General features: G+C 41.5%; 1 protein-coding gene across 4 annotated transcripts in view; it reads right to left on the reverse strand.

Annotated features, from left to right (window-relative positions):
* The window catches only part of ITPRID1 (ITPR interacting domain containing 1), a 67,613-nt gene extending 42,933 nt beyond the window's left edge, over positions 1–24,680 (reverse strand). Inside the window, exons 1-8 of one of the 4 annotated variants that reach the window (XM_043540649.1) lie at positions 17,852–19,004; positions 13,252–13,340; positions 11,031–11,205; positions 9,269–9,317; positions 7,712–7,755; positions 5,005–5,056; positions 4,090–4,176; positions 3,276–3,478 (exon numbers count right to left, since the gene is read on the reverse strand). In XM_043540649.1, the coding sequence (XP_043396584.1) occupies positions 3,276–3,478; positions 4,090–4,176; positions 5,005–5,056; positions 7,712–7,755; positions 9,269–9,317; positions 11,031–11,184 (589 nt within the window). In that variant the 5' untranslated portion in view covers positions 11,185–11,205; positions 13,252–13,340; positions 17,852–19,004. Of the gene's footprint in view, positions 1–3,275; positions 3,479–4,089; positions 4,177–5,004; positions 5,057–6,286; positions 6,348–7,711; positions 7,756–9,268; positions 9,318–11,030; positions 11,206–13,251; positions 13,341–17,851; positions 19,005–24,542 lie in introns of those variants that run through there. The other 3 variants (XM_043540648.1, XM_027826773.3, XM_043540650.1) reach the window with 3 other exon arrangements.
* Positions 24,681–24,925: the final 245 nt, after the last annotated feature.

Here is a 24,925-nt window from a genome sequence, read left to right on the forward strand (position 1 = left end):
TGTATTGTGATTTTCCATGGGGCAGAAATTCTAATATTTGAACAGCTCTAGGAACTTAACACAAAATAGGAACTGATGATGAATCTTCACATATATGCCCTCCTCCTCTTTAAGCAATATTTCCTCTGTTCCAGTGAGTCACACAATAAATATTGCACTCTGGATTTTATAGTCAAAATATTAAACTATCTTTCAGGGATGTTTAGAAGAGCTTCAGAAATGCAGTATTTAACATATGCAGAATATGATATAGAATAACTTGGGGAACCTCCATATTGATGATCCATAAGTACAAACTATAAAGTTTCTCAAATCAGACATGCACAGAAAATCAAAAAGGAGGAGGAGGAAGACAGAAGGGGAATGGAGTGAGTGAGAAAGGAGAGAAATTTGACTGACATGTTTTTCTTCTTCTAAAGACTTGTGTTTTCTGGCTATTCATTCCCAGCAAAGTCCTTTCCCATCTGAGGATGACGTGAGCTAGCTAGATTTTCTAAAGAGTTCAGCTCCTATTTAGACACCACAATAAGTAGCTCGATTTTCAAAATAGCTCAGCATTTTGGGTGCTTAGCTCTTATAAAAATCTGGCCATCTGTGTCACAATGGGAGCTGCTGGCTGCTGAGCTCTTCTGAAAAATCAGAGCTGAAACCTTGGCTCCATTGAAGCGAATGGGAGTTTGGCCATTGATTTAGATGGAGCCAGGATTTCACCTCTGGCTTTTATTTAGGTGCCCAAAGGATTGCTGAGCTCTTGAAAATCTGGCTCAGTGACTATATAGAAGAATCAATTACCACCAATCAAACAGAAGCATCAACAAATAATACACCAACTGAGCAGCAAATGCATTTGAAAAGGTCAGATCAGCAATTAAACAGCTCTAGAAACTCAGGAAAATAATAAATCTGACTTTACTGTGGAAGCCAAACCTGCAGTTTATTCTCCCACCACAGCCGCCAACAGGCAAACCCAAACAGAAAAGACTTCACTGGGAAATTAATAGCTGGGAGATTTTAAAAAACCAACAACCCTAGGTTTCAGAGTAGCAGCCGTGTTAGTCTGTATTCGCAAAAAGAAAAGGAGTACTTGCGGCACCTTAGAGACTAACCAATTTATTTGAGCATAACAACAACCCTTGAGAGACCATGTCGCCTAGCCAGACAGACAAATCTCTTCCTCCTCTGTCATCCACTCCTTTTCTCTCTCCCAGGCTAGATCTTAATCCTTTGCTCTGTCATTCTGTCCTTTTTTTCTCTTCTCCTTCACTCTTTTGCTTTTCTTCTCCTCCTTTAATCTGTCCTTCCTCCTGACTCCCTCCTTTCACTCCCATTGATTTTCTTCTTTCCCTCTCCTCTCCTCCATCTGGGGAGTTCTCTCACTCACACACCAATCCCGTTGATGTGTGGGTTTGCTGTAAACATTTAGATGGGCACACGGGTCTATGAAACATTTTCTGTAAGGGTGGACATTTCTGTTGCATTTCTCATATGATAATGTTCAGCTTACTTGATGAAGTTTCTGAATAGGAAGGCAGCCAGTATGTATGAGATCTTGCCTTGATGAGCATCTCAGGAGCAAACTGAAGCTCTTGAGGGTCATCTGGCTATCATTGTGCAGCAGACAAGCATGGAAGCTGTGCAAGAATAAGAATTGCAGACTTGGGAAGTATAGTCCAGATTTTAAAAAAAAAGGAAGGTGTGTCTGAGCAACAGGAGGAGGAAGGGAATGGTGTGATCAGCTGTGTGTGGCATATGTGCTGAACAAAGTTGGTAGAAAAAAGGAGCGCAGTGTGAAAAAAATCTCCCTTTCCTTTGAAAAAATCAAAATCTGTAATTTCAAAATTTGAAAAATGTCAACCAGTTTTAATGCTGAGTCTGAAGAACAGATTCTCACTACTCTGCTGGTGGCAGGGTGTAGTATTGGGAGGGTGTTGGAAGAAGATGGATTGCAGCATCTTGACACCACAGAGCATGCATGAGAAAGGGCAGCAAGACAAGAATGAGTAAAGATAAGTGATGTAGTGAAGTGATCTATCTACCTTCGGTATTTATGGGGCACAAAACACCAGTTACTTGGATTATACTAAGAAACATGGATCCAGATTTTGGTAGCTTTACTCATGGTAGACACTTTAACACTTCTTCATATGTAGCTCCATTGGCTTCAGTGGAACTATTAGCTGAGTTAGGTAGTCTTCAGCATAAATATGGGGTAATTTGTATTAGAAATTGGACCATAGAGATTACAAGGTGTGGTCATAATCCTAAAATCCTGGCTATACTAAAGAGTAGTCGATTGTAAGGCCAGAAGGGAACATTATGATCATCTAGTCTGAATTCCTGCAAAATGCAAGCCTGCGAATTTCATCAAGTAATTTCTGCATCAAGACCATAACTTCAGTTTGAGCTAGAACATATCTTTTAGAAAGACCCTTCAATCTTCATTTAAAATACCACAAAATACCACATCGGTAGGTAGATTGTTGAAATCTTCTCTTCCACATCATATCTTCCACATATGTACTTTAGACTGTGATCAAGCCACCTCTTAACCTGCTCTTTGATTAGTTACATGGATTGATCTTCTTAAGTTAATCTCCCCACTGTATTTTCCACTGCATGCATCCAATGAAGTGAGCTGTAGCTCACGAAAGCTTATGCTCAAATAAATTTGTTAGTCTCTAAGGTGTCACAAGTACTCCTTTTCTTTTCACTCTAAACCAGGTTTTCCAATCCTCAAATTATTCTTATTGCTCTTTTCTGAATCCTTTCACATTTTCAATATCCTTGGAAGACAGAACAACACTAGGTGCAAATATGTTAAAACACTGATTGTCCAAACATGTGTCTCCCAGACCTATGCTTAAAAACAAAAAAACCCTCTAACATGGCTGTATCATTGTTCTCCCTTGGTGTAAAGACCTTGTCTGTGAAGTGCACGGTGCATTGCGGTTTCTATATAAGTAATAAATGAAATTTAAAAAATAACAGCCCAGACAGCAAATTTTAACATAGTTGTAGATGATATTACAACTGAGGGCTCGTTTGCCCTATAAAAACAGTTATGTTAGAAGACCTGGTTAGATACAGTTAAAAAATCATAATTGTATTTACCATGTCAGGAAGAAGTTATACTGTAAGTTTGCAGAACTGTGTTTATGTTTCCTGAATATGGTCCCAGGTCTCATTCATTTTCCCTCTCAAGGTCCTCTCCCTGCCTCCACAGCCCCCACTTTATTTTCTGTTGTTGCATCTCTGACGAAACACTCTCAACTAACCATATAAATTGGGATTCTCGAGGTCCATACGCTGCTTTTGAGCTTCCAGAAAGACTCGGATGTTGATTCCTTTTGCTACGGAAGCATTACTGATGAATCGAGAAGGGATTTTAGTGCAAATGTCAGGTTCTTCTGTCCCAAACCCCAAACCCAGTAGAATCTCAACTGGATCATTTTCCCAGAGCTCCAGCCATTCAGTGATGCTGTGAATAAAACAAAGACAATTCATATCACTGTCCTGACATCACCCTTCTTTTTGTTTAGCTCTTACATGGTTTTGCCTTTGCTCAGAAATTCTATTTCCTTCCCCCATCTCACTTTCCCAGCACTCCTCCATGAGGTGGCAGTTATATTCTTCCAGTTCAGAGGCCCATGATTTTTTCTCCCGGGAATGCATTAGCCTGGAAAGATAAGGCAGATCTAGAGTACGCAGCAAGAGGAACATTTGTAGAAGTTGATGTTCCTATGGATTGAAATCCTCTTTCTATCCACATCATAGATAAGGCACATGCTACAGCAATTCAGCCTTCCTCACACTGCCTCACAAACATGCCTCAATATTCACCTCTGATGTCAATGGAAAGCTTATCAATGGGCTTTGTATCAGGTACCTACTAATCAGCGGAGGGCCATTTTGTTCTCATTGAAATAAATGAGAGAACTCCCATTAACTTCAATGGGAGCAGGATTGGGTGTCATGTATCTTTATTCTTTACACTCCATTTATTGGGTTTTTAATCCTCATATATTTGTCAGTCTCTAAACAGGACTAATCTCTACCGCTTTGGATTGAAAATATCTGGAAACTACTAACCTTTTTGGTGGACTAGCAAGAGAATGGGACGAGTTGAAACTGTTCCATCTTGACATAACAGGAGTTTCTGAAAACTGATGCAGAGATCTACAGGAGTTGGAAAAAGTAACAATGAAGTCTTGGGGTCCTTTGGGATGTCATTATGATTTTTTTTCCAGAGTAAACATTTGCATTTTGTCTTGGTTTATAATGATACACAATATCAAGGCCTTAGAAGAAGAGCATGTATGATACTGTGGCAATACATTTATTCTCAAGAACAGTATGTTACAGTAGGTGTTAGAATGTAGGTGTTAGGTACCAGTAAATGCTAATTATAAAGGTGGCAGAATGTCTCGCTTTTGACAGATGGTGAATCTTTGGGGAACCTTTAGGGAGCACAGTTTCTCTAGCCACCTACTTCTAAAGGATATAATTGCTGTTAACAAAGTTTCAGATAGAATAGGCTCACTAAGTAGCAACAGCAGGAACTACATTTCAGATTACATCTCAGTTCTTTGTATAGTTAGGGTTTCTGACTGTATTTGTAATGAATAATCTGGATCATAATGCCTGTTTTTACGGAGCCAATCATTGTAGAATGAACATTCTGTAATCTGGTAGTCTTTTTCTAAGGTACAAATTTAATGCTTCTGTAATAGATGGACTTCACTTTACTCACATGTACCTAAGGTGATTAGGGTCATTAATGTAGTTATGGATGAAAAGTTGGTCCATTCTCTATCCTTCTAAGCTGCCTCACAAGATACAGCTCAAACAAGATTTAAATTTTGCTCAGGTCTTGTACTAAGGTACTAATGTTAAAAAAAACTAAAACAACTATCTACAGAAAAAACTTTGTGGTGTCTTTGAAAATATTAAATATAAAGTTCCTTCCTTTATATCTAATATAGCCACGCATTGTCTGAAACCTACCTCATATAGCTTTGCACAGTCATTTGCACCATTTCTGGGTTAGCCAAGGAAACTGCAAATAAGAAAATACATTTATATTTGTACTCCTAATGCCTCTCAGGACAGAAATGTTGTGAAACTAGAACAGATGTAAGATTTATTTTATTGCATGACCATGTTATTTTAGCAAAAGCAGCAAATATCACTTTCCAGCGTAGACAAGCTCTTAACATCAGATCGAATGCCCAGTGAAGTCAATGGAAGTCTTTCCATTGACTCCACTAGGTTTTGGATCAAATCTTTAATGTGTTTGGGAAGGAGTTAAAACAGTCACAGAGCAGGTGAAACAGTTTTTGTGAGAGAAATTGTCTGGCTAGGAACTGGAAGTATTGAACACTGGTTACTGGAGTTCTAGGGTGCTACAATTAGGAGTAATAAGCTACACTTTGTTTATACCATCTAATAAACTTGCTCACTACTGTAAATAAGTGAGATTAGGATACAGTGTGCTGTGACAGTATAATTCATTGCTTCCTCGCAACAATGAAATAACACACTCATGGATTCGAAATCTTCCTTGCTGCTTGGAAGTTGGGGCAGAATATTTTCCTGTGATTAACAATAGATGCTGTTCTGTGGCACATGCCAATATCTTTTTACCTCTTTTCTTGAGATTTAAATATTTGCTTTCTATTAACAAAGCTTTGTCTACAAAGAAAGGGAAAAGCATCGTCTCTTGTTCTCTACTGGATTACTTTCCTGCTCATAAATCCTAACACAAATTCTTGTGGTTTACTCGCTGCAAGGATAACCATCCAAACTAGGAACAAAAAAGGATGTCGGCATTCTGTAATTGCTATGGCAACATAAACCAGAACCTCTAATAGCAAACGCTGTGCTCAACTTGCACACAAATCTGCTACTTGTCTCAGGACACAACGTGTCCTCTTTTCCTGGACACAGCATTGGATCACCTTGCAATATTAAATTTATTTATCCTCACAGCACCCCTGTGAGCTAAGGAACTATTATCTCCATTTTACAGATGGGGCATTGAGTCACAGAGAGACTAAGTGACCTGCCCAGGGTCATGCAGGAAGCCTGTGGCAGAGAAGGAAGTTGAGCCACAGCCCAGGCAAGCACCCTAACGCCCTAGCCCTGGAGATGCGCTATAAAAATGCTGGGTGCCTGTCAAAGGCAAAAGAAAAAAATGGTGGGAAGTTTAATTAGAGTTCTTCCTTGATAGGGCTCGCCAAGCCTTGCCTTCCAAAAGAACTTGATGCCCTGCCAACAGAAATTTTACCTTATAGTAAACTCCTCAACAGCGTGTGTTACTGGGATCGAAACGAACACATGCACCACCCCTGTAAAAGTACAGACAGCACTGTGGAAGTTGCTACTGCATGGTCATTTGAAATGATCGTAGCTTTCGGGTGTTTTGAGTAGCCATGGAACATAACTAGTCTAGTCTCTCAGCAACAGGCTAAGACACAACATGGAACCATTTATCTTTGCATCTGAGGGTACCTGCTGAGTAGACTTTCATCCACACGTGAGCTCTCCACTTCCCTTTCCTGTCTTGAGCCTTAATCAGAAGATCCCCAAACTGGCAAAGAGTGGGATTGTAACAGGATATAAAGAAAGAGGACCTATACATTCTCAAACTAAGAGGCCATAAAGGTAGTGTGATGGCACAGTAGGTATGCTTCCTGATCTCTAAAAATGCATTTATTCTAGACTCTGAAAACATTTCATCTGATTACTGAGCTGGAATATACTTTTGGGAAAATAATGCCCTTTAGAAATCAGTCAGAGAAAGTTTATGACAACAAAACAAAACAAAAAGGATTTTCTAAGCCAACAGCAGTGCTAATTGGTGCTGTGTTCACAGGCAAAGATGTACTTACAGATGTGCAGTAAAGAATCCATTTTGCAGGGTTAAATGTAGTATCTAATACTTGAGAGGGACTGGGACATTTTAGCAGCACAGAAGATGCTGGATATTAAGAGAAGATAGGAGGAAATTTCATTTTGAAATTCTATACCTCTTAATTTTGAATAGGAAGTTGAGAATACCATGTTAGAATGTGAGCAGCATTATTAAGCAGTGATTTGGATCCACAGCAGGTACTCGGGATTTGAAAGCTTTGGTGGATTTACATATCTGAGAGGAAACAAGGGGTTGGGTTTTTTGGCTCCCCTTCATGTTCCCCCATCACTGACATAACCTGGAGATCTGTCACCCTCAGTTAACAAGTACATTAGGAGAGATGTCACAATCAAAGCGAGAATTAAAGCAGTTCAAATCAAACACCACAAAAGTTCGGTGGGCCAGATCGTCCACTGGTAGAAATCTGCATACGTATCTCCATTGACTTGAGTGGAGATACACCAATTTATATCCACTTAGGATCTGGAGATTAAAGAGGTCTCTGCTGAGTACTAGTTTGGGGTCTTCTGATTGAGACTCCAGAGGGAGAAGGAACGGAGAGTTTACCTATGGATGAAAGGCTCTATACAACAGATGCAAAGACAAATGGAGAGCTGTGCCTTTTAGTAGTGTACAAATGAACAACTCTTCAGAGGAACAAGACAAACGGTGAAACGTCTACTGATTATTTATTAATCATGGATGCGCTATCTGATGCATCCAGAATATCTACCATTACTGACAAATGTTAATCCTTTGCCCAGAGAGGCAGATCTCCCAGATTTTTTACTGTTTTACCTGCTTTTTCTCTGTCTTGTTGTAAATCTTCACTTGTAGACAAGCTGTAAATATAAGATGTGCTTTTTAAAAAGAAGGAATTAAATCGCCATAAAAAGCAAGACACTCAGCTGCTTTTTCATTAAATAGATATGGTAGGGGGATGCAGTTTCATAGAAAAGTACAGCACTAGGCATTCAATGTATGTTAGAGCTGCCATGTATGTATGGTGTTGAGGAAAATGCTCCCTGTGCCCAACTTAATTCCTACTAGTACTTGCCCCCTCCCCTGCTCCCCAACATACAGAGACCTTAATTAAGCACTAAGGGTCCAATCTTGCAGTCCTTGCTACAGACAAAGCCTCTGTTTATGTCCATGAAAATTTTGCCTAAGGAAAACATGCAGTTTATGGTCCTAAATCTATCAAGGGCTAAAATTATGGCTTCCCCTGTCCACACGGACTAGCGAGGGAAGAGGGTGAACAACGTCTTACCCTTTTGAGGAGGCACCCACACAGGAGGCAGCCATAATCTGGTTCCCACTAGATCCAGTATGTGTGGTGGGGTGGTCACTAGCTTGCAATACTGTACTAAATGACCAAGTGGGGCACGGCTGGGTGGGACAGGCCATGGTGACTGTCCTGCCCATGCTAAGCCTAGAAGGTGCTGGCATGACTATATAGGATGAATGCTTCTTACATCCTTTTATTCTCATCACCATGTCCCCAGACACTATTCCTAAGTCTGTGCCATTCCTTCTCCTCCCCGGTGCAATTCTGCCTATGAAGAGGCGGAATGTAGTTCTAGTTACTGAAACACCATATCCACAGGGCTATTGGCTACAACTGAGCAAAATTCAGAATTTATGTCCCATGGGAAATTCCAATATTTGTTTTCCTCACAAATTGGATAAAACAGCAAAATCTTATTTTTTCTCATGGAACAAAATATTCTGAAAAATGTTGATTTGGAAATGTTGAAACATTTTCTATAGAAACAAAACATTTCAACAGTCCCGAAATGGAAATGTTTAGTTTGGGATTGTTGAACTGATCCAAAGAGCTTCATTTTAAGTCAATTCAGCATTGCACCCATTGTGGTGCATTGTCTCATGAGAGCTGTAATTTGGAAGTCTGATGCCCCTATTCTTTTCTATAAACCACACTCCCTCGGCAGAGAACAACTCCCATGATCCACCTAAATCACGTGACTCCCATGATGCATCATACAGCATTTTTGGAGGTGTAGCCCCCCAACCCATATGAGAGAATGGGAAACTGCACTACAACTCCCATGAGGCAATGCACCATGATAGGGAAATATAGTTGAATGTTGAATTGATTCAAAACAAAACATTTTGAACACACCCAAAAATCAGATATTTAGTTTTGATTTTTCCAATGGCAAAATTAAAAATTTTCAGCAAAATTTCAATTTTCCTGCAAAAAATTTCAATATTCAAGAAACTGCATTGTCCATCAGAAAATCCGTGGCCAGCTCTACTGTTGCTATCAGTAAGTGCAGAGGCATAATTTGATGATGCAGCAAATACTTATTCAATAACATGACCAAAACTTACAAGAACCCAGAATCCAGCCAGTGGCGAATATTTTCTTCTTTAGAATCTTCTGAAAATAACAATAAACAAGATACAGGATCACTGGCTCCAGTTGCTGATTGGTTTATAGCCATTTACCACATGACTGAACTGCTTCATTTCCCAGTGCCATTAATCCCAGAATTTGCAAACGCTATCAGGGGAAAGACTGCCAGTAATTTCATTTCAATAACTTGAGTTCTTTCTAAACGGAGTTCCATTGTGCGAGGCACTATACAAAATCATAGTAAGAGACAGTCCCTGCCCCAAAGATGGTACACTCTAAATGGAGAAGATGAATAAAAGGTAGCTGGAAGGAAGGATTATTATCCCCATTTTACATATAGGGAAACTGAGGCACAGAGACCATAATTTAATCACTAAAAATGCTACAACGAAAATCTGATATGTATTAATACTTTTTTTTTGCTTCTTGATGTTCAGATAAATCATCAGTTTAAAAGATAGACTAGCCACTGAGTCTTTAATTAATTAGAGGATTAGGATGAAAGTTCATTGGAAGAGTATTCTCTGGAAGTTCGTGTACTGTCAGATGTTAGACACTGCATTCTCCAAAATATAAATAAGAGAGGGTCAGAAAAATACAACAAAAATAAAATTTTAACAAAACCAAAAATTGGGGTGTGGATTTTTCACTCCCCTGAGAAACATAGTTATATTGACCTAATTTCCTAGTGTAGACCAGGCCTAAAATCAGTTTAAAGCCTACTCAAATTAAACCAGTGCAACATGAATGTAAAGAAGGCCTAGGTTTGTTTTGCATCTTTTCCCACTGTGCAGGCACACTAACAGATCAGGGCCTAAAATGGAAACAAAATACAAAAAAAACCAACCCCCCGCCCCCAAACAGATTCAAAGAAACTAATGTTTAATACACCTTACAAATCCTGGTTGTTTCACAATATATCAACATATAGACAGAGCTCATCCTTTAGCTCAAGTGGGAGAGGTCTGCATTTCCACAGTGTATGGTGTGGGATTAACAAAATAGTAGATAAAACACGGATCCCTCTTTTAGCCAATAAACATCAACCAACCAATTAATACCCTGAAACAAATCAGCCTTAAAAAGTAAACCAATAAAATCTAAAAAAGCCACAAAACAAAAACTTACTGCAAGCAGAGTTTACATCCTGAAAAAGAAGAAGTGCTAGGGACTCCATGAAGCCCACTAAGGACTTTGCTATTCCTCTCAGTTTTATGTGGAAGGGGTTCAAATCCTACGGGGATAGGTGGCAGTATAAAACATTAAAATAACTAGAAATGAAATATAGAATAGACAAGGGACAAGACTGGGGACTGATCTAATGGGAGCAACTGGCAAATGTAGCAGTCAGGCAAACTCAACAAAAATAAAAGGACTGCTTTTATTGGACATTCATATACTCCCCACTTAAGGCTCTTTGGTATGGAAAAACTGTGTGACATGCTTGTTTATAACTTGTATCACCAGAGTTATTAGGAGATAATGCAATAGTATTAATGCTTATTACTGTGTCATTGTTTCACTGGAGTTTGCATATTGTCTACCATGGAATTATTGTAAAATGACACAATTATTTCAAGGTAGCCATGTGACTATAAGCCTGATCTTACTGCTAGTGCAGCCTGTGCCTTAGTACTCATGTCATTAGTGCAGTCACTACAGTGCAAGTAAAAATGCCATTATCCTCCGTCATAATAGGCTTTTAAGAATCCCAGGAATGCCATTCCCAGGTCTCACCAAGCTGTGAAAGAGGAAGAGGGTTGTCTACTACAGTTGGAGTCAGAGAATCTTCATCCAGTTGAGACCATGATGCTTTGGCAGATAACAGGATACCCCTCTTGTTCATTTCACAGGTTCTGCTAGTCCCATGGCAGTAAGACTCTGAAGCCATCCCACGGTGCAAGTTTGTGAGCTAAGAAAACAGATACAAAGAAAATCATGTTTAATACATTTTACAAATCCTGGCTCTTTTACAGTATAAGCAACCTACAGACGGAGCTCATCCTTTAGCTCAAGTGGGAGAGGCCTGCATTTCCGCAGTGAATGGTTTGAGGGTCAAGGCACTGGACTGGAGTTCAGGATACCTGGATTCAATGCCTGACTCTACCACAGACTTCCTGTATGAACTTGGGCAAGTCACTTTTACTATGTGTGCATACAGTGTCCTGTACAATGTGTCCCTGGTCTCCAATGGTCCTGTAGGATGCTACTGTAATACAAATTTAAAATATCTCTGCAAGGGGCATTGCAGGCACATCTCACTCTCTATCAAGCTTAGCATGGTTCAGCTGTTAACCTTCCACATTTCAGTCAGCAAATCACCCACTAAGTCTGCAGTAAAAAAAAAGTGGCCCTGATATCATGCCACTGACTGAACCTTCCAAGTGCTGCCGTTCAATCTGCCCACAGACCGCCAATGCAGCAACGTTCTAACAAAGATCACTGTAGTCATGAATCACATTTTCAACAAGATTGTTTTTTCGGTGTGTGTGTGTGATGACAGATGGAGGCCAGACTGCATGAAAGATTTTAAGAGAGGAGAGAGGATTAAGCCCCATAAGAGCAGCTTTTAAGAGCTTTTTTTATCATAAGAGACAGAGAGGAAAGGAGAGGAAGGGGAACATTGGTTAGGTTCTCTCTCTCATTTTATAAATTAATCTGGAGATTTTTTTTCTCTGTCAAAGACAACACTGGCTTGAGAAAGGCACAGTTTAGCAGGCATTGGGAAAGTCTCCCCTCATCGCTTTGCTAAGGCACCTCATTTCTATCCACAGTCTCCCCCGGGAAATTCAACCTCTTCTCATGCAGAGAATCTGCCCATCAAGTGGGATTGTAGCCAACAGTGGGGCAGTTTAGTGACGCTTATAGTTTCAAAGCCTAAAGATCCCTCTCAAAGTTTGTTCTGTTAGAGCTACACACAATAAGCCTGGAACTGAACGTAACTGAAAAGGCAGGAGCCTACCAAGCAAAGTGTCTGTAACTGGGGTGTAAAAAAATCCCTCTGTTGTCTGTCTTTTGTGGATGCTGTCAAGCTAAATGAACTGGGATTCTTAACATCCTTTGAAACCACTTTTTTGTTGTTGGCTGAAGCTCATTCATGGAACATTGGCTTACATGACCTGGTCTACCCATTGAGTTCTTTCCTTTCTAAGGTGACCTGGGCACTTCCGAAAGAACTAGAGAGTGAAGTCCTCTATTTATGCAGAGAACAGGCCTACTACAGACAATGCCAGCGTGAGCTATCCCATGCGGTGCTGCCAATGTGCTCCTACCCGTTCTTGGAAGGAGTCTAGTCCATTCAAACTCCTTTTGTCCAGATTATGGCAGGCAATGGAGAGGGACATGGGGGGAGAGGGGGAGGGGATGGAGAGAGGGAAGAAGAGAACAAAGGAAGCATTTCTCCCACACACTCACACCTTGTGCACAGTCCTAGTCCTGGCACTCTGCGAGGGAAGTAAATTAAACATTCCTCACAGCAAAAAACATTTGGCTCCGTTTCCAAGTGAAGCTATTCTGGATACAGAGTGACCTCCCTCTCTCTCTCTCCTTGGAAACACAGCAGTGTCTGGGGGTATACATATGAGGTCTTCTCTATGTGAGCGGTTTTGGCCAACACATTGCAGAGAGACAGGGGTGAAGGACAGAGCTATGCCTTTCCATCTCTGCTTACCTGCTAGGCTGGGGGAGGCAGAGAAGTGGGCATGCAGTGCCCCCTTAGCCCTGTGCCTACAGGCCCAACCTCAGTAGAGGCTTTGCCAGCATATAAGGCAGGGAGATCTAACTCCTCCTTACACTCATGCAAGGCTACACAGCCTGCCTCGCTAATGGGCGCATAGTGAGGATATGGGACGACAGGAACTACTGCCTGCAAGAAAGTGGAGCCTTATGCCTGTCAGAAAAAAAAAGTGCTGTGAAAAATGCTTTGAAAGTGGGACACACAAAGGATGTAAATGCACACCTTTTACAATGTGGAGAGGGGAATCTCCTTTTTCTCACCATGACCATTTCCAGCAGAAACAGAAGGTGAGATGCTGTGACACAGATTGCCTGAGGGTAAAGGACAAAAATTCAGATATAGCTTAGTTCAATGTGTTTATTTTCAAGTTTTGTATCTGGGTGGGGAGCAGGGGGAAGGGGACTGATTCTCCTGCACCTTGTGTTGGCCTTTATACCTGGGCAAAATGGGTGTAAAATACTACCAAATCCAAACTGGAGTGTATTTTACCCATTTTCCCCTTGTGTAAATAACTACACAAGGTGCAGGGCAATAGAGAATCAAGCCCTGTATCTGGAGATGTATACAGGTAACTCCCATTAGCCTTAATTATTGTTAGCAACATTAACTTCTTTTCCATGGATAGTGGAAGAGTTCCTTTTAATTTCATATTAATTATAATACATTATGATTAATCTGACAAGGTACATCTTTTCAGACAAGAATGTCCTCTTGATCACAGTTTGGGTGCCAGAGCCACTCATCATCTACATGTTTTAATTTAACCTATCTCCAGAAGCAAATTTAGCTCTGCAAATCTGTCGATGAAATGAATGACTGGCTAGTTTCCATGTTCTGTGTATTTTATTCATTTGATAAACACATTGGGAACATCTTGGAGGCTCTGTTCACAAAGAAGGCAACAAGGTAGAAGTTAAAGACTCTTGTAAACGAGCTGTGTACACAGGTTCTTAACTACACAAAGCAAATAAATAAACAAATAAATACGTCTGAAATAACATGTAGACAATTTATGGCAAGTTTTCAGGATGATCAGTCTCACTTAAAGTTGCCAGCACTTAGCAACCCCATTCTCCTTGCCACTGACAATATTTAAATGATTATTTCACAAAAACAAGTTACTCTTTAACTCCTTTCATCACACCACATTCATCATGGTACACGGTAACAAACATGTAAAGGAATTAGATAAATACTTGCCAGGTATGAAAACTAGAAATTAGTTGACAAACAGAGACTAATTATTAATGTAAAGATCTCCAAATGGAAAAGTAATGTGCCAGAAGGGTCACTCTCTGGAATGGATATCATTTAATGTTTTTATTGACCATCCAGAGACAGGATACAATTCCACAATCATCAAATCAATTGATAACAGTAAAATGGAGAGGTTTGCATAAAACAGAGGAGGACAGAAACAAACTACAAGACAAGAGCAACACAGTGGCTTGCATGTAATGAAAATCAGTACTGATAAATGTAAAGCTAAGCTCCGAGGAAAGTGACATACATCACACAGATACGGATTAGAAGACAGCAGCAAGTCACAGGCACTCCAGTTCAGCTAAGCACTTAAGGACAGGATTAACTTTAAACACATTAGTAATTCCATCTCCATTCAGCAAAGCACTCAAGCATATTCTTGGGGCCAGAATGATTTACGCATTATAGGAGCAAACTAAGCATACTGTTGCACTCCAACACCATTGTGAAAAAAAACAATGCTATTTTCAGACATATGTGTTGGGATCATAACAAGTTATGTATAGCCTGGGATGTGTAAGTGGAATACTACGTATAGTTCTAAACTGATCACCTCCATTTAGGAAGGATTAAAAAAATGAGAGCCCCCCCCACCCCAAAATGGCCTATTATTACTTTGAAAGTATTTATAGAATAGAATCATGTTCATCACCCTGAGTCTTCTCTCTTCTCTATATACCAATATATAGCTCCATCAGGTGAACGGAGCACAATGTACCTAACCTAATAAAAAAAAGAAAGAAGACACAGGATGCACAATGGCAGGCGCAGAAGGGGAGCGACATAGGTTGTAGCATGCACTTTCCTCTAAGAAAGCCCTGCCAGCTCCAGGGAGGTGAGCACCAGCTGTGACCAGTCCCAGGGGAAAAAGGAGGAAGATTTCTTGCACCCTCTTTCCCCTCCCTCCAGGCACCTGTGCAGAACTGGTCACAATCTAGCCCTAGAGACAGGATCACACTGGAATCTCAAATTCAAGCCTCCCTCTGCCAAATTTGAAGTGGAAGAGGGTTTCAGCTTCAAATTCCTGGATTTGAATCCACCATTACAGTTTTGGTTCAGATCTAAAACTGGAAGGGACTAATTTTCTGGAGCCTGTTTCCTGCTTGGAGGTGGACCAAGATGGTGGAAATCTTGTGACAACAGCCAATCTAGCAAAATTTCCACATTCTAGGCAGGGAATTCTAGACCTGAACTCTAATTCCAGCTCTGTCCCAGACTTCCTGTATGATTCTGGATACCCTCCTGGGTGCTAGACTTACAAATAAACTTTGGTGCGGTGATGGTGCCTAGAAAATCACTGAGAGTCACAAAGCCTGATTTGGGTGTGCAGGCTCCCTATAAAATGAACGGAGGGAGATAGGCACCTTAGAATGGGATTCATAAAAGCCAGCCTGCTAGGAGGCTCCTCACTTAAACTAACCAATAGGACATGTCAAGCCAAGGGGCAAGTGCAAAACTGCACACCACCCTTCTCTCAGAGATGGGCATCTAACTCCAGGCTGAAGGGACGTGCCTCCCTCTGCTTGGGATTTTTAACTGCAAAAGCTGCCTTGGCATTAGGTGCCTATGCTGATTTTGTAAGCAACAGCTCCCTCACAACTTTTTAACCCAGTAATTCAGGAACTAAGCTGAGATGGGGGAGACCCTGGTTCAAGTCCCCCTCCACCTGAGGGGGAGAAGGGATTTGACTAGGGGTCTCCCACCTTTCAGGAGAGTGTGCTTACCACCAGGCTATGGGATATTCTGATGTGAGGGCTCCCTCAATCTCTCCTGTTCAAGATGTTCCACTGTGGAGAAATAACAGGGAAAAATCATTGGGTGTGAGAGAAAAAGCAACAGTGAAAATGACTTTGTAGCCTGGTGGTTAGAGCACTCCCCTGGGAGATCCAGGATCCAATCTGCCTGCACCAATGACCTTTTAAAAGCATATACACACAGTGGAACAACTTTAACAGGAGAGGCTAAGGGAGCCCCACATCAGAATATCCCTGAGAGGTGGCAGATCCTATTCAAATCTACTCTCTCCCTCTGGCAGAGAGGATATTTGAACCTGGGATCTCCCACATCCCAGGTGAGTACCCTAACCACTGGGCTAAAAGTTATGAGGGAGGACTCCTCCTTGTTTCCCCCAACCTCCAGCCCATTTTGTGTAAGCTCACCTACAGGAGCCTGATTCAGTAAGTAAACTCAGAGCACAGGGATCATGTCCATCCCACAAGTGAGTTAGGCATAGGAACACCTATCTTCCCCCAGTTTGTGCATCGCTCTGGGATTCAGGTGTCTGGATACCTGGTGTGGTCTGCAGTGCACATGCTCAGAGGCCGAAAAGTAGGTGTCTAAGGACTGTTTACTACAAAAATTTAGTCTCAGTGATTTTAGATGCCTACAAGATTCGGGTGCAGCTGAGCAGCTGCGATGAGATTCCCAGTGGGGGCCTGATTCTGTGATTTAGGCACCTAAAGCAGCAGTTAGGTAATAAGTCATTTTGTGGATCTAGCCCTCTGTGCCTCAATTTCCCCATGTATACCAAACTATTTTACAGAGACATTGTGATGCTAAATTAATTATTTGTTAAGCGGATTGAAATCCCTATAGGACGCTGCTGTAGAAGTGTAAAATATATACTGGGAGCTGAAATAATAATAATATGAAATAATTCCATGGTATGAAATAGATAGGGTGACCAGATGTCTTGTTTTTATCGGGACAGTCCCATTTTGGGGGATTTTTTCTTATATAGGTGCCTATTACTCCGCTCCCCCCCACCCCCGTCCTGTTTTTTCATAGTTGCTATCTGGTCACCCTAGAAAGAGAAAACTTTAAAAAAATACAGCAGTTACTCAAAATGGAAAAAAAAAAATGCCTAATTTTATCATGATTTTGTAGCTAAAAATCTGGGGTGAATTACAGGTCACAGTGAAGTCCATGTGAAAACTTCCATTGTCTTTAGTAGGGCCAGGATTTCACTCCTGTTCTTATTAAAGTAGAAGTACGAGTGCAATGTAGGAAAATTAATGCAGCTCTTTGTGAATCAATTCTGTGTTGGCAGCTGAATCATACCATAATGTTACATTTTAATCATAATGATTTAGCTCTTAATTGAGAAGACAGAGCAGAGCAGATGATAAGAACCAACAGCACGCCCCCCCCCAATTTTTTTTTCCATTTGAAACACACTGTAAAACTGTACAGAGAAGAGAGAAATAGTTGATTTTTAAACCTCTTTAATATTGTCATGAAAGGGAAAGTCTGAAAATTTAACACAGAGCTCGTGAAACTTGCTACAACCTGTTCACTAGAACAACTAATAAAAAAGCAACAATCTCAAAGGTCTAGCAATTCATTCCATTTGACCAGATTCCATTGCCTTCATTAATAACATTTCTTGGTCAAACAAGTACAATCTACAAGGCTGGGAAAAAGCCAAAGAAATCAAGGCTACAGTTCTTTTAACTGGAACGTAAACCAGAAAAATAAAAACAAAACAGCATTTTTCCATTAAATGGGAAGAACAGAAGGCATTTTGTAGTATAATAAAAACACTTAGCTGCGATCTAACCTGTATTTCTTGCTCCAGCTGTTAATAAAATGGAATTGGTGTCTGGGTGCATCTACATCTGTGCTGTGCTACACACTCAAAGACTGAAAAACCAAGATACGGGAACTTGTGCTCATGGGTCGGCTCTCCAGCCCCCATTAAACTAAAAAAAACAAAACATACAAACAAACAAAAACCCAACACGAAGGGCCAAGAAAGGCTGTTTGCCAACAAGTGGTGTTTGAGTTGACAGTTAAGATGGATGATTGTTTGCTTACCCTCCCTGCCAAAGGAAAGTAGAACCTAGACTAGACATTGTTCCTAATGATGAGAAGACTTAAAAAAAAAAATAAAAAAAATCAGAGTGAAGGGGGTGTGTGAGAGAGAACTGAGACAAATAAAAAAGAAGAAACTGCTTTATTTGCAAGAAATGTATTCCTATCCCTTTAACACAGTGTGACCCTTTGGCACATGCACAAGGGGAAGGATTACACTTCACTAAGGAAGTAATGCAAACTTGTCTTCATTTGGTTACCATGGATATGGTTCTCTTTGATACAAACCCTCCCATTTGCATTGCAAACAATCACAAGCAATGAAGGACACAGAACTTGATATTCAGGATGCACAGCACCTGATCGTCCATGTAAAAGCTCACAAATAAAAAGCCAGACCTATAGACCAGCACTGGTACTTACAATGCAAAAGCTGAAATAAAGGATTTAGGTTTCAGATTCTTAAGTAACAGATACATTGGTTCGTGCTTGAGAATTTGTAACCAGCAAATGACATCTCTACTGATATCTAGTTTTGAACTGTAGTTTCGGTTTGTTTTTTTTCCAATTTAGTAGCTACTTGGCACCATGGTTGTATAAATCATTTGATATTTTCGAAGTACTAGATTTCTATCAATACTGGAATGGAAATGAAAGTGGCAAAGTTGTATTTTTATTATTGTTATTTGTTACTGGTATTACCATCATGACTAGCAGCCCTCGACATAGACCAAGACCCCAATGTGCAAGATGCTGTACGAGCTAAAAGAATAAAATGAAAAATCCCTTAAACAGAGGTACAGGGATCCAGTCTGAATGCATTGTAGCAAATAGCACAGTGAAAAACTGTCATTTGCCCCCAAAAGGAATGGCACATAATTGATTACTAGTAATTCTGTTTATTAACTAAAATTTAGCTATCATTATAGTCATTAAGTCCAGCACATCATTTTTATTCCATGTCATACCAGATACAAAGGGTCCAATCCTGCTCCCATTGATGTAAATACCCAAATTCCCATAGCTTTCAGCCGGAGCAGAACTGGGCCCCAAATTTGTCAGTCCATGTCAGTTATTACAAGAACCTACTAAGGGTTTCTCATTTCAAAGGATCTGATACAGTTTAAAGAGGAATTTTATACAGACATTTGGCTAAAAATGCTGTTTAATCACTTGGGGTTGGGTTGTGCCAGTCAGATCACCCCAAAGAAAGCAGAAAGAGAGGGGCCTCCCTGAATCCCCCCAATGTATAGGGGAGCACACAAACTGCTGCATCACTAATGGCTGCAGCATGGTCTCCTTTGTGTGGCCAGCCAGCTTTGCCAATGTAGGTGGAGCAAGGAGGGCAGAGCCATGGCTGCCTAATCTCCACCCCTTCCCTGCACCATCTGAGGTACTGTCTTCCCCCAGAGGAGTAAATTAGGGCTGCAATTCTGCCCAAGCCTTACATGTGCCATGCAAGGCAAAGGAGGCGCCTTCCTCCCTTCCCTCTCAGATACACCACTGGAGCCTCAGAAGAGCTATGCAGAATCTAGCCCTGGGAAAAGAACAGCTGATTCAGAATGTAAAGCAAGACTACATCACAATTATTTACTCCGTAGGGCGTTCTGTGCCAAAAAGTTAAAAATTCTGCACCAAAAAAATAAAAATTCTGTGCACAATATTTTAGAATTCTGCAAGTTTTATTTGTCAAATACATGTGGAGGATCCAGCTTGGCATTGAGGAGCACAGGCCACTGACTGCACAGAGGTCGGAGATCACTGTGCAGCTCCCCCTGGGACATGGACTCAGCGGTGAGTCTGCACCCAACCCTGACGCAGTACAAGGACCGGGCCTGTCCCAGAAACACCCCAGGGCCCTGCCCCTCCATGCCAGGTGCACCAAGTGTGGGCAGGCAGGCTAAGCAAGGCAGGATCCAAATGTGGAGGGCTTAATGTGGGGGGATCCAGGTGTGGGTTGAGAGGGTTCTGTGTGGGGCAATTCGGGTGTGGGCAGCTCAGTGGAGGATGTGGGTATGGGGGGATCTGGATGCACAGGGGCTTGTTTGGGGGTTCTGGGTGCAACAGTAATGGGACTCGGCAGGGGGGTCCAGGTGAAGGTGATTGGGGCTCAGCTGTGGGGTCTGGGTATCAGAGGGATAGAGCTTGGCAGCGGAGTCTGGGTGTGGGGGGCTCAGTGGGAGGGTCCAGATGAGGGAGTAGGGCTTAGTAGGGTGGGGATCCAGGTGCAGCTGGTTGGGGCTCAGTGTGTGTGTGTGGGGAATCCAGGTGGTTCATCAGGGTGATCCAGGTGCTTGGGGAGTGGGGCTTATCGGGGGAGTTCTGAGTGTGGGGGCGTGAGGCTCAGTGGGAGGGTCTGTGTATGAGGACGTCTGGATGCATGCAAGTTGGGTGGATGGTGGAGCAGCTCCCTGTACAGGGATTCCTCCCCCTGCCTCTGAGAAGTGATGGGTGCAGGAAGCAGGGTGAGGAGGCATTGGTTGCAGAGCTTCCTGAAGTTGGGGGAGAAATCTGAGGGTGGGTCTGACCCAGCCCTGGATGCCGTGCAGGGAAAGAGGAGTCCTGTCCTCCCCAGTCCAGCTGGGACTAGCAGCTGAGCCCAGTGCAGGGTAGGAGCCACCGTCAGGTCTTTCCAAGTCCCGTCCTCTACCCCACAGTGATTTACCTCTCTGCCAGCTGCCCTGGGCACCCAAAACATACTGTAGGGGAGGGTCACATGACCGCTGTTGTGGCTTCCCTTTGCTTCCTCATCAGAAACTCATTTTTCTGTGGGGAAGCAAAGAAATCTGCAGGGGACATAAATTCTGTGCATGCACAGTGGCACAGAATTCCCCCAGGAGTAACAATTTAGGACAGATAATGAGGACCTGGGAAACTCCAGGGGAGATTCAGGGAGGTAAAATGTAATTACCAGAATTGGAAATTGACCAGGACAACAGGCATAGACATCCTGACTTGAATAAAATGTGTTATAGGATCTTCAGATAGCAGAATTTCAGTTTGTTGAACATTCCATGAGCGAACAGGACCCCTAATGCCTGCTAGGACATTAATTCCATACTGACTTGGGGCAGAGTGCCACTTACTGTATGATGTTCTGTCTGGGAAGCTTAGCCCTTAAAGGCACAGTCCCCACTACCACAACTGAATCCAGATCATCACTATCTGCAGCAATTGGGTTTTCTCATCCAGCCCAGCAGGTCTGCTGAGATTTGACATGGAAGAAGCTAGAAAGGGGAGAGGAGAGAATTGCTTGGTATATAAAGAGTGGGTCCAATTCTCCTCTCACAGGAACCAGTTTTACACCAGTGTAGCTCTAGTGACTTCCATGGATTTGCTCCCTGTTTATATTGGTGCAAGTGAGAGGAGAATAAGACCCAATATGTTTCCTTCCTCCTCCCCATCCAGATGTGTTTTGCTTTTCATTTTCTTCTAAACTTGGGAGCTGGCACCATGCCTAGTCCAGCATGTGTTTTTACAACTATATTCGCAGAAAGCTAAAGTCAACTGCTATTGTATTACTGAGCAAATACGGCAAGAAAATAAAGAGCGGGAAGCTTTGCAAAAGGGTTGGGGTTTTATTGTTTGTTTTTTAGCTGACCTCTTACTTTACATTGGGGGCCCAGTTCTCAGATGTGAGCATCTACCTGGTTGCTGAAACATTCACTTTAGGGCCTGATCCAGTGAGGCTTTGAATGTCCCTCATGAGATGCTCAGTGCCATTTTCAGGAGGTGCTTGGCACCTTGCAGGACCAAGACTTTCAGATACTCCAGTGCACATTTTAGGCACCTCCCACGGCCTTAGTGATAACTTCCCCTCAGTAGGACTTTCCCTCTGCCAACCCCTCTAGGTGAGCACACAGTGTGGGGAAGAATGGGGAAAGGAACAGACCCAAAGACCCTTCCTCCACCCTTGCATGGCCTGAGAAAAGCCTGCACAATTAGACACTGCATTCAGGGGAGTTACTCTGTTGCTACTCTTCCAGGGCATACAGCATTGCAAAGAGAACATGGCCCTCCTTTCCCTTCACACTGGCCCATAAATCAGGACAAGACAGCAGAGGAAGGTAGGCTGGACTCTATAAAGGGGTACAGCAGCAGGACAAGAGCTCCCCCTGCCTACCAAGGAGTTCCCTATTGCACAACACATCCCCGTTCTCCCCCAAAGCAGTGCAGCAGAGCTTCCACCCCCAATTCACAGCTGGGCCTGGAAGGCATGTCTAGTCCAGTGTTTTCAGCATTGCAGGTATTCCCTATAGCAAGGGCAGGGAAGTATAGCAAATACTGAGGTAAACTTTTCCATGTCACTCAGGCAAAATTGGCAAGTGTTGACTGTCGTCCACAAAGGCAGAACCTGGCCCTCTAACATAGGTGCTTGAAAATTATTGGGCTCATACTTTAAACTTTTCAGTTCCAATACTTCTGTCCCATAAGCAGAGTCCTTTCCTTCCTCCCCATTTTCCATTGCTATGAAATTAATTTTGAAATGCTCCTGTAGGCATCTTTTTGTTTTGTTTTTTTTGAATGGCAAATTTACCAGCCAGTAACACAAACTTTTAAAACTCTAGTAGCATGGCAAATTAATTAAATGAAATAGTCAGTCTGAGTGGATAATCCATTGAGAAAAGGTGTTACCCCAACACCTCTGAAATAACTTTGGTCTAGATCCTCCACCCAGTAGATCAGTTCCCTGTGACTATTCAGAGATATATCCACTTATTTGAGTGACAAAAAATGTGTGGTTCTTTTTAATCCTGTTAGTCCTGCAGAGGCATCACCTCTATGGGAAGGCTGTATTCTAGTCTCTCTGAAATTGACGCACTTGCTAAATTCTATATGCAGAGAGCCATGTTCCCAACTAGTATAAATCACTGTAGTTTCATGGACTTCATTGGAGCTAAACACATTTACACCAGCTGAAGATTTGGCCTGTTACTTTTATTTTTAGTGCTGTCAGAGACAGAAAGAACCCAATTTAACTCTCAGAACTGAAGAACAAGATTTAATCCAGAAACTACTGTGAGATAAACGTAGAACCCTGCAATGTCATTTTTATAGGGCTGCTTTTCAAAGTAGAACTTAACTTTAAAATATTTTTGCACTCATTAATATTTATAACAATAAACTTTTGGAAACTGTTCTATTTCCTTGCCAATGTCTATTCCCACTTCCCTGTTACATGCAAACACTGGCTTATATCTCCAGTACAAAATCAGCATTGGCTATGTGAATATAACTATTTTTGATTGGTGTCCAAAATAAATAAGGCAGGAAATGTACACTCAGACTCTGCCTTCCTTACTCATATCGGGCCTGATTCTGACAATCTTACTCATGCACCCCAGTCCACAAGCAGCTCTGCTGGCTTCAGTGAGAGTATGTGGAACAAGATACTTTTCAGTCTAAATAAGGCTATCAGAATTCAGTCTATGGACTAATCCCCTACTCCATGTGAGTAAGAGTGGCAGAATCAGATGTTAAATACTACAGTTATGTGGTAGAATATTTAACAAGCACCTTCCCTCTTCCCCCTCAGGGGTCAAACTTCTGCTCATCTTACATATGCAAAAGTCCTTTTGAATTTAAGTGAGGAAGTAGATAGGATTTTTTCCTAAATCATTCCCAGTTTATCTGAGAGACTACAGGCCTGATCCAAAGCCTATTGAAGTCAATGGAAAGATGCCCACTGAAGTAAATGTCACTGCATCAGGCCCCGCATGTGAAAATGACTCTATAGAACTCTGCTGTCTATGAATTTATATTGCAAATTCTTAGGGCAAGGATTTTATTCTGTTTTCATATGTATAGTCTAATCAACTTTGCTTACATCTTCCATATTATGGGCATCCCTCACTCAGTCAAATGTCCATTGATGTCAAAGAGAATTTGCTTGAGTGAGGACTGAATGGAAACTGAGAAAAAATAGTACAATAGACAGGTTTGATTTAGGATTTGTCCTTATATATAAAAAAGTAATAATGCATTGCTGGAGAGTCAAAAAATCTCTGTGTTTGACTACTAGCAACACTAATTAATCACTGGGTGATGCAGTTTTCTCAGTCAAAGCGATCTGAGCTAGAAACAACAATAAACAATTTCCCATAGACACAACTAATTGACAGCATATGAGATCACTAGTGAATCAGTCATTCCCATCACTCGTGAGTTGGTCGCACCATTCATACTGCGCTAGATGCATAACACACTTTAGTGTACAAAGGATTTGGTCCTTCAAAAGTTATTTTCCTTGGCATCACCTTTCTGCCAGCTGTGGAATAGCTATAATATATTTGTAAGACAAACGTGGCTTTAATAGAGGTTAGGGAAAGTAGTAAAACATTACTGTGAGGCTCACTCATTTTTATAGCCCTACACCAGAAGGTTATAATAGTTAAATAATATATATACAGAGAGAGAGAGAGAGGAAATAGCCTTACCTGTGTAAGCATGAAACCCAGAAACCACTTTCTAAAGCTCATCTAGAAGCAGAAAACTAACAGATAAAGCTCTCCGGTAGAATTTCCCATTTTAGCTCAACACCTTTCATGCTTTAAAAATCTTTGGCACAGCTTTAATAGTTCCCAGTGGAAGAAAGGAGAAAGGACAAACATTTGCCTAATCATTGACATTTTCATAATCCCCACCCATTCATTCTAAAGAGAAACCTGTTTTTCAGATACACCTTATCTGCTCCCATTATCACACAAATGTTCTCAGGAAGGGATGGTGTGTTCAGTGAGCTAAGTAAACTGTTCAACATGCAAACTGGAGAGGGGAAAAAAAAACCCCACAACCTGTTGTGACCTATCAATCCCTGTTC

The sequence above is a fragment of the Chelonia mydas genome, chromosome 2 (genome assembly GCF_015237465.2).
Source record: "Chelonia mydas isolate rCheMyd1 chromosome 2, rCheMyd1.pri.v2, whole genome shotgun sequence".
Lineage (NCBI taxonomy): Eukaryota > Metazoa > Chordata > Testudines > Cheloniidae > Chelonia > Chelonia mydas.